Raw genomic sequence first — 10680 nt, 5'->3', positions numbered from 1 at the left:
CTTTGTGTGCGCGTTACAGTTTGTGTGTATGTGCGTTGCCTGCTGTGCCTGCATGTGTGTGTGTGTGTGTGTGTGTGTGTGTGTGTGTGTGTGTGTGTGTGTGTCTATCTTTGTACGCGGGTTAGAATGTGCGTGTGTGCACGGGCATGCGCGTGTTGTCTTTCTGTGCGCCTTAGCAACAGTGTGTGTGCGCATGTGTATGTGTGTCTGTTTACATGATCATGTCGCCCACGAATAATTTTTTGCCTGACAACAAGATATCAGTCATCTGATTTGACAATAAATGTCGGCTGTTCACGTGATCACGTAGCCTGCGAATTATTTTTTGCTTGACAACAATGTCGTCCGGAAATATCAGTCATCTGATTTGACAGTAAATCGAGGATACGGATCAGGAGGACTCTGATTGGACACTTATTTTTTGGACTGGATATAAAATAAAACTATTTGTGCGACTCGTCCCCCTTGATCTCATCAGAGGTAAGAGTATGCATCTTTTGTCTCTTCAATTGTGGTAGCTACTAAGCGCTAGCATGCATAAATCATTAGCAAAAATGATATTATTGAAGCTAGAGTCATTACACTTTTATGATTTTGGGTAAGACTATGTTAAATTTTGACCGTCCGTTTTTGTACAAGAATATAAGCTGAGCTAAAAGCTAATGACTTTAGCTGTGCCTTTTTCATATAAAACACTTTAAGCCAAGCTAAAAGTTATTCATATATCTGTCTGTCTAACTTCATAAAAATGGATTAAAACATTTACAGTCTGTTCATTCTTATACAAGAATATCAAGTTGAGCTAAAAGCTAATGCCTCTAACTGTGCCTTTTCCATACAAATACTTTAAGCTAAGTTAAAAGCTATCTATCTATTGTAGGGGAATTACCTCTAAATTAATGTTACATTCGTTAATATTACTAGGGGCACCAACCTTCGTCAGCTACGAAGGATTTTATATATTATATCTGTTAAAGCTGATGTAGTGAACGAATGAATCAACAGTAGATCAGTCTGATAATCTAAGGCGTGAACTCTCAGTACAGGGATTGCTTATATCCAGCTCAAAAGGACACCGTCGGACAATGACTTGTATGCAAAAGATTATTTATTAAACACAATAATGAGATGAATATGAATCATGAATGATACGATAGATTATATGGATGATATAGATTAACACAAACACTGCACAGAGGAACTTATGGCAAGAGGATGGTAAAATGAGTTTGGCGATAGTGAGAAGTAGGTTTTAAAGGGAAATGGGGACGCGAATATGAAGTTAATTTGTTGAATGAACGATCTAGAGAATTTAGACAAATTAACAATATCTCAACCTCACGGACCAACTCTTATTCAAAACCGCTTAGGTATGCCTACTTTGTCAGCGATGTTCCTTAGAGGTCTGCTCCGAACTAACACGAAGAGGCTCCGCGCCGTTGTCTGTCACTCTGGCCCGTACAGCAGTCTGCAGGACGAATCAAGCGAACCGCTGATGAGAGCTGGTGCTGGACAGGGATGTCTCGGGAGCTGAGGGTCTTCGGTGTCGGTTACAGACGAGGAACGGCTTCTGATGGTTCTTTAACCCGGACCAGCGGGTCAGCAGCAGGCTACAGGTCTTCGGTGCAGTCAGTTAGTTGTTGGCCGTTTGGCAAGGCTTTTGACACACTAATAATAAGATTGAGAAACTCTTCGATGGCCGGTCGAAAATGTCTTCAAAATTATTATTACGTGACTAGACTTTAACAACAAAAATAGAAATTATGCGGCTTGGTGTGGCGAGCAAAAATGAAAGTTTCACGAAGATTAGAAAAGTGCGTTTTCTGCAGAATTAAATCAGGCCACTCTGTGTAGTTGTGAGCAGCAGCAAAAAGACTGAGAAAACGACGGAGCGGAAAAATACTTGAAAACTAAAGACAAAGAACTTAACACAAAAATTAGATTAACTGAAAGAAAGAAAAGGAAACTGAACAAGACGAAAAGAAAACTTGAACGAAAAGAAAACTAAACTAAAACTGAACAGAACTGAACTGAAGTCAGCTACGTGCGACTACTTTATCATCGCTCCAGGGCGTGTCTAATCAATAGGACGTCACGCATGTAGGATGGTTCGCAGACGCGCAACGTGATTTCATCCTACAGAGCGAGAATTATTTAATGATTCATACGAGGGACTCATCTGCTTCTCACTATGGTCAATCGAATATATTTTAAATGATCAATTTTCAATGGCACTTCAACAACAACAAGCGCGTTCGCTACATGCGTTAGACAATTCTTATGAATAACGACAACATTAAACAATGAACATGGTGTCATTTTCTAACACTAATCCTAATAAACATGGTGACTAAGAGTATAACTACTTTAATATGATGAAGGGATAAAGAAGGGCAGACTATATTTGCCAAAATGATTATCGCTATTACGGTTACTTATTAATAAATGTATCCGCTAAGCACATTCAACCTAATTGCTATGAACCTCTAGATGGCGGTATGGTTACATGGTAGAAACTCAGAGAAAACCTTTGAAATAGTTTAATTCACAGTTTCGTCATTCTGTAAGTTAGAAAAACCAGGAAAGCATTGTTATTGAACAGATCACGAGCTTAGCAATGTAATAACATCTACGGTTAAATCAAACATTGAGATTTGGTTAATTTGGTAGGTTAAGCAAAAGACACACAGACATACAGAACAGTTTGCTTCAGGAATGTTCAATTTACAACCCATCAGCATTATCTGGTTTGGAGATTCCTTTGAGACATGGCATTCGTCCATCCAGGCAGTTTTATTGTCCTTAACTCCCATGGGCTATCAAGAAAGAGTTAGCACCTCCATGAGAACGTCTTGACCAGATTTAAATTAAAAGTAAAAGTGTTGTCAGTGACTCTTGTTGCCCTGAAAGAGTGTGATAAGAGGTCTCTCAACCAGACATCCTGTCTCTGCCTGGGTTCACACCTTTTGGTGAACCTTCCAGATGGTCAATAACTCTTAAAAGTCTGATTGTTTTATCACTACACTTCTCCTGAGCAATGCAAAGAGGTTAGAAGAGGGTCAGCTACAGACCAGTTCTGCTACACTATCTACCGTCTATTTAACCACATGTAAGTTAATAGCTTTATTTTTAATTGAGAGTATATGTGTATAGTGTTATAGGAATTCTCTGTCCTGGGGAAAAACATATTTTACTGATAAATGGCAGCAGGCACTGCTCTGTGCTCTCTCACACACTAACACACACACACCATGAAAAGTAATGTCTATTATGCTGTTAGCTTGTTGCTGACACTGACTGAAAGTAACTGAAGGAAATTTATCTTTTTATTGTAGTTCCTCTTTGATCACGATCAAAGGTTTTCTGAGCGCTTGTCTTCATCGTCTTCAGGATTCCCGGAGCAGCTTCATCTCATCACACGCAACATCATCACACATTTCTTCCTCACTAAATCTACTTCTCTCTTCTATCCTCAAATCTCTTGCACACTTTACAAATACTACATAAGGATATCTTAGAATAGATTACTTTAGATTAGATACTTAGATTACTTTAGATTAGATACTTTAGATAAGGTAGGTTTAGGTTTAGGTTAGGTTTTAGGTTAGTTAGATAGGTTAGACTGGATCTGCTCACATCAAGGATTAACGAAAATTACAGAAGATTAATATATTTTTACAAATTACTTTGAATTTATTAATTTTTGGGAAGTAGGTTTTTTGTTCTCTTTTTGTCTACAAGTTTACTCTAGCAGGATGCCGAGGAAGGGAAGGCGTTCAACGGTGGCGAAGCTGCGATGGAGGAAGCTCAACCTGGAGGAGCTGAGTCCATCCAGTCCCCCCCCGAAGGTACTTACACAGTAGATAAGCTTCTCTGTTTTAGTGACAACTGTTAGCATGAAAATGACTGTTGAAATGTTATCACTTTCTTCTTAACTGGTGAGTTAGTATTTAACTACCATGACTTAAAGTTATTTGGTGTTAATGTTTTATTGGACTGTCCAGAGGGTGTCCCCCCCAGCCGGAGAGTCCAGAGAGCCCAACCCGCCAGGTAGAGGGTCCAGGACCAGGCAGACCCACCCCCCCTGCTCCCGAGCTCCAGTCAGCAACATATGTTCCTACCACAACCCTCACACACATACACATGGTTTCTACACTGAGACATTGTCTGAGTTTAAAAGTGTTTATTTTATCTGTCATCAGTTGGTTGGATCGTCACCACCAACCAGACCGTTCTGGAGCCCGGATGATGTGCGTGCCAATTTTCGTGCACGTGAGTATCCACCTGCTTTATCCTTAAACGATCGATAAATTAATAATTAATCATTAATTAACCTTATGTATTTATTTTTGGTATATTGAGAGTTTTTAAACTGGTTTTCTTACGTGTGCTTTTTTAACTCATAGAAAAGAATGGCTGTTGTCAAGACATTTATTCGTTGGATTTCCTGCATTATTTTTTACCTTTTATCTGTTTTGTCTTTTTATAAACAGGCCGCGGTACTGGTTACCGCCACCGGGTGCAGAGATGGCCAATTTCCCCCTTCACTGGGCACAGCCACAAATTGGCCATCCCACCTGAGACTCATGACAAGAAGGTATTATTATTGTCCAGTTTAGAAAGGAAGTAGTTGATTTTGAGAGAAATTAAAGATTTTCATGCTAAAGAAATTATCTTTGTTGTTGCAGTTTGTTCTGATTGTCGGAGACTCCCATCTACGAGCCGTTGTAGATGGTTTGGTCGCGATGCCAGAGGGAAGCTTTTCCTTTGGTGTCATGTCGACCCCGGGGGCCTCTGCCTCTCAGCTGCGGACCAAGGTGCTACATGCTGTGCTTCCTCGGATCCCTGAGGCTGTTTGTGTGGTGGCTCCCAGCAACAACCTGACCACCAGCAGGACCATCGACGAGGCTGCCGTCGATTACACTAAGCTCCTCACTACTGTGAGGAGCCGCTGGTTGAAGGTACCTTTGTTTTATCTCTTGCTCATTCTGGATTTTTATTAGTTTCAGTATAGTGACTACTGTAATTAGATTAAATGTATGAGATTTTTTAAGATAATGCATATTTATTGTAACGTGTATGATTTTGAATGAAAATGTCATTTGGTAACAATCATGTTTTGTTTTCCACAGGTTTTCGTGGTCGACTTCCCTCCCCGCCTGACTGTCGAGGAGTCTTACCAGGACCTCCTTCGACAGGAATACCACCGGGTGGCAGCTCGTATGGGTATGTAAAAAAATATCATCTTTGGTGAGAAAAAATAGTAGAAGAGGATAAAAAATGAAAAGAAATGTACTTAAAATATATGTTAAGATATATTATGAATTAAAAGTCATAATGCATATATGGACACTATAATGACTGCTATTTATTTAATTTTTTAAAATACTTTTAGGTGTGAAGTACTTCTCCACAGTGGAGCACTTCCCCCTTACGCGCCTGGAGCTGTGGAGCAGAGATGGTGTAAGTAGAATATCTGTGTCTGAAATAAAAATTCAAATTTGCATGTCTTGTGTGTTGATATGAAATGCTCAGTGGAGCTAATTTTTTTGAGTCAAAGTTTGTCTGCAAATGGACATGAAATGTCATTTTGCAGGTCCATCTGAGCGATCGTGAGGGGATGGGGATCCTCGTGCAGTTGCTGTGGTCCGCTACCAAGCAGCAACTGGAGACACCATCTCCAACGCCCCGGGTCTCTCCCAGGCCTTCACAGCCACTTAGGAAAGTCTCTCCTAAGCTGGTAGTGAGGGGAGAGGTCCCTGCTCCACCGTCCCCTGACCCCTTTGAGTGGAGGCTTGCTGGTCAGGGCGGCAAGGTAATTATTACAGTGTAATGTGTTTGTACATTTTTCTGAAGTGATTCAGAAGTAATTAAAAAGCATCTCTTTGTTTAATCCAATATGACTCTGCTTTTTTGTTTAATCCAATATGACTCTGCTTTTTTCATTCCAGAAGAGCCAGCCTGGTGAACCCTCACAGTCCCAGGGTTCAGCCCAGACCAGGATGGCTCAGCAGCTGGTGTGTTATATTGCGATATGCTATTTTTTTTTTTTAGGACGTGTTTATTGGTTACTATTTCAACTTTTAAACTTACTATTTAAATCTTCATTGTTCTTTGTGTTTTTCTTTCACAGGAGAAAGAGTGCTTCCTTCCACTGAACCCAGTCTGGTTCAGTAGCACAGTCCTGCGTGCTATGGAGGATGTCTCTCCATCTGACCTGTCTTGCCTCACGGACTGCAAGCCTCCTTCAAAGTTCAAGAGGGTAAATGTCTAATGTCTAATATGTCTATATCTATTCCAGGCTGTATTATAAAGTTTCGCCTGATTTCTGACAGTACTGCATACATTTTTATAGTAATAATCACAATACTATTAATATTAGTAATACGTTTTGAACAGATGTACATAATTGTAACATGATTTAGGATTAATTGGTGTTGTGTTTTATTTGTTGGTGCAGGTGGCCTCCTCAGCAGCAGCCAGACATCGTAGGACCACGGACCGCCCCCCCCGCAGCCACCGGTCTCCAGTGAATAACGTATGCTACTTTTTACCACAACTGACACACACTCTGAATGTTTACAGATTACAGTGTCTTCACAGAGACATTGCTAAACTGTCCGCTCTGTCTGAAATTTAATATATTTGTTCTCATGTGTCACCAGCTGGTTAGATCACCCCCATCCAGGTTATCCTGGAGTTCGGAGGAGGAGGCCCCTGCCAGCCCAGCTGATTTGGCTCAGATGGTATGTTTGTGTTGTTGTTTTTTTTTCTATGATTGTTTGTTTTGTTTTTTTTTCAATTAAGTTGTCTGCACAGCTCTTCTTCAGCACAAGAGGTTACTTGCATGTTTGAAATTGTATGTATTGATTTAGACGAGATTGAGACGTGCTTATGTTTTCCAAATGTAGCTGTAATAATACTACCACTAATATTTAGCTTTTGAATGAACTCATTTACATGCCCAGTGAGTATCTCGTGTAATTATATTGATGTTTAGTGTAAGTGATCTTATGTTTTAATTGGTGTGTCAGACGGCATCCCCCGCGGCAGTGAGACAGTCCAGGACCAAGGATGGACACCCCCCCCACACCCAAACTTCAGTGAACAACGTGTGTTACTCTATGCTACAACAGACACAATCACACATAGCAGTGTGTTCACCGAGAGATGTGAAGTTTAATATGTTTATTATCATGTGTCCACAGCTGGTTGGATCACCCCCAGCCAGGTCGTCCTGGAGTTTGGGTGATGCAGCAACCCCCTGCTGTTCACCAGCAGCAAAGGTAAATATTATTCCTCCTGAATAAAGCGTATAGTCTCATCAAAGTCTTAATTTTACTAAATGTTTTGCTCTGTGTTCTCAGATGGCCAGGATTAAGATCTCTTCACCAGCTGGACCATCCTGGACCATAACAGATGCAGCCTGCGACTCTCCCTTCCCAGCTAAAGTATTGTCTCCCCTGTGTGTCAACTGACACACACAGAATGTTTACAGTTCAATCATTCATTCATTCATTCATCTTCTTTACCCGCACATCCCATTTCGGGGTTGCGGGGGGCTGGAGCCTATCCCAGCTAGCAATGGGCGAGAGGCAGGGTACACCCTGAACCGGTCGCCAGCCGATCGCAGGGCTACATACACAGACACACAGACAGACAACTCACACACTCACACTCACACCTACGGACAATTTAGAGACCAATTAACCTAACGAGCATGTTTTTGGTCTGTGGGAGGAAGCCAGAGTGCCCGGAGAGAACCCACGCATGCATGGGAAGAACATGCAAACTTCACACAGAAAGGCCCTGCCCAACCCAGGGTACCAGCAACCTTCTTGCTGTGAGGCACGCGCACTACCTGCTGCGCCACCGTGCCGCCACAGTTCAATCAGCTATATCTAAATAAAACTGGTTCCTTTAAAATCTCTGATACCATTATGTTTCTCTGCATTTCACAAATGCCAGTGAATAACTTAAGCAAGTTTGAGAAACTTTTCGTGTATCAACTTGGTGCATTGTCTTGCCTCATGTCTAAATATTCATTTGTATTATGTTTAATTACAGACTGTGTGGACACCAACTCCCTCATCAACCAGTTGGCCCTGGATCCCGGATGATGCACCTTCCACCTCTTGTTCCCCAGCTGAAGAGGTAAGGAAATTTACATTTGGGTATATCAGGGGCTTAATAAAAAGTGTCTTTGTAGGAGTGTGGTTCACTTAAATCATTTGCTCTATGTTTTCAGATGGCCAGGATTAAGACCCCTTCACCTGCTGGACCATCCAGGACCATAGCAGATGCAGTCCGTGACTCTCCCTTCCCAGCTAAGGTATTGTCCCCCCTCCACAACTGACACACACAGAAAGTTTACAGTTCAATCAGCTATATCTAAATAAAACTGGTTCATTTAAAATCTCTGATACCATTATGTTTCTCTGCATTTCACAAATGCCAGTGAATAACTTAAGTTTGAGAAACTTTTCTTTTATCAAGTTGGTGCATTGTCTTGCCCCATGTCTTTATATTCATTGGTATTATGTCTAATTACAGACTGTCCAGACACCAACTCCCCTGTCAACCAGCTGGCCCTGGATCATGGACGACACACCTTCCACCTCTCGTTCCTCAGCTAAAGAGGTAAGGACATTTACATTTACTGTTTAATAAAGTGTCTTTGTGGGAGTGTGGTTCACTTATACTGAAATGCACAAATAGTCATTAAAGACTGTAAGGACAGAATTAATTAAGAGATAGGTGAATACAGGTGAAATTATTAACAAAAGTCAACAAATAGTTTGATATAATTTTATCAACTGCTAAAAGATAAACACAAGTAATGGAACAGAGGTTTTCTGAATATTATTATCTTGTTATTGTAAGTGCAGTTAATATCCTCAAGTCAGTCTGGTGAAGGTCATAGCCTCCTTTAAAGATTTTTTAAAGCCTCCTTTAAACTTTGTTCAAGAGGACCATGTGACAAAGGAGAACAGATGATGGTCTCAAAACATTTGAATTAATATCAATATGGATCAAATATGGATTAGTCAAGTATGTTTAACAATAATGTGGGTTTAAGATTGTGTCATCTCTTTTTACATATGTTCAGTTGACATTGCAAACTTGTTGGAAATTATATTGAATAATTGCTATGTTAAGATTGTGTAATTTGAATAATCTTTAGTGCTTATTACTACCAGTAATAATAATAATAATAATAATAATAATGTTAACAGTGATAACAATGCTGCTTATAATAGGTAAAAACATGGTAATGATAATACTAATAAGTAATCCTTTAAAACCTAATTTCAGGTCAGGGTAAGTACTCAGCGTGTTGAAACTGTGAGGGCCAGTCATAGTCAGAGTGACATGAGATACAGAGATTTCTCTAGAAATCACCAGTGTTCTTGCATGTCCCTGACTTTTCTGGCTTATGAGAATGAGGGCTGTCAGTTCAACACAACTGCCCTCGACACGGTGCTGGCACAGGGAGACTCACTGTACGTTGGAATCAAACAACAGTTAATACTGGAGAACAGATTCCAAAGTAACCATCTGACAGTGGAAGAAATGCCCAAACAAGTCCTGATAGACAGAAATATGTACAATGTCCACATGCCCGATGTCAGATGTGGTCTCCTGAAAGCTCAAGCACCCAGCCCTGGAAGCCAGCAGTGGAATTTGTTTATTGTAATAACTCCGGAGGTCATCGCGGTATTCCGTGACAGATCAGGAAGGTACGGAGTCTTTGATTCCCACACCAGAGATGCAGCAGGCTTACCACACCACCATGGAACTGCAATCACGAAGACCTTCTCTAAAATCAGTGACCTGGCTGACCACCTGCACAAGCTGTTTGCAAATCGTGGACCCTCTGCTTCCTATGAGTTTGTGCCCGTTTCATTTGAAGCTGTCGATTCTGGTGAACATTGGCAACAGTCATCAGAAGATAATATCTCCAGGACAGCTGTCGCACCAGCAGCAAAAAGTGTCTCTGCTACAAATGCGGCGCAAGCAGTAGAGAATGTCTCTATGTCAGCTGTCCCACCAGCAGCAGATCATCTCTCAAAGCTGAGTAAGGCCAGACGACAAAAAGCCAGGCGGAGAGCAAGTCAGAGCAAAGAGCAGCGTGCACCGTGTCATGCCCTAAATTGGAGAGCCCAATATGAAAAAAACAAGTATGTAAGCTGTCCAGAATTTAGAATGAAAAAAATTCAAGCACAGAAAATTAAATATGCCCAAGACACTTATTATCAGAAACAACGGTTATTGTCATTCAAATGCTATTACGCAAATCCCAACGTTCAAAATATAAAGAAGGAAGAAATCACCCAAAGATATAAGGTAGACCCTGCTTTTCGGAGCAGACAGAAAAAAAATATTACAGAAAAGTATGAGGCAGATCCTGCCTTTAGGGATAGGCAGAAAAAATACTTTACAGAGAGGTACAAGGTAGATCCTACTTTTAGGAGCAATAAGAAAAAATACATGTCTCAGAAGTATAATACGGATCCTGAGGCAAGAAAAAATAACAAAATTTACAGTACAACCAGGCACACATTCAGCCAGAGCTATAGGCAAAAGAAAAAGGCAAATTTTAATAATAGATACCGCAATGATCCAGAATTTAGATTGTATTGTATACAGCGTGTTACTCAGCATAGAATAACCAAATTG

The 10680-nt window shown here is 40.7% G+C and overlaps 1 protein-coding gene across 1 annotated transcript; it reads left to right on the top strand.

Annotated features, from left to right (window-relative positions):
• Positions 1 to 3755: 3755 nt before the first annotated feature.
• On the top strand, positions 3756 to 6655 carry LOC143315457 (uncharacterized). The gene is made up of 11 exons (XM_076722948.1): positions 3756 to 3848; positions 4005 to 4100; positions 4203 to 4272; positions 4494 to 4597; positions 4689 to 4961; positions 5133 to 5226; positions 5396 to 5463; positions 5597 to 5815; positions 5952 to 6017; positions 6134 to 6262; positions 6461 to 6655. The coding sequence occupies exons 1-11, from the start codon at positions 3756 to 3758 to the stop codon at positions 6638 to 6640; spliced, it is 1392 nt and encodes a 463-aa protein (XP_076579063.1). The 3' UTR covers positions 6641 to 6655.
• Positions 6656 to 10680: the final 4025 nt, after the last annotated feature.

The sequence above is a fragment of the Chaetodon auriga genome, chromosome 3 (genome assembly GCF_051107435.1).
Source record: "Chaetodon auriga isolate fChaAug3 chromosome 3, fChaAug3.hap1, whole genome shotgun sequence".
Classification (NCBI taxonomy): domain Eukaryota; kingdom Metazoa; phylum Chordata; class Actinopteri; order Chaetodontiformes; family Chaetodontidae; genus Chaetodon; species Chaetodon auriga.
This window is presented reverse-complemented; position numbering and strand designations above follow the sequence as displayed.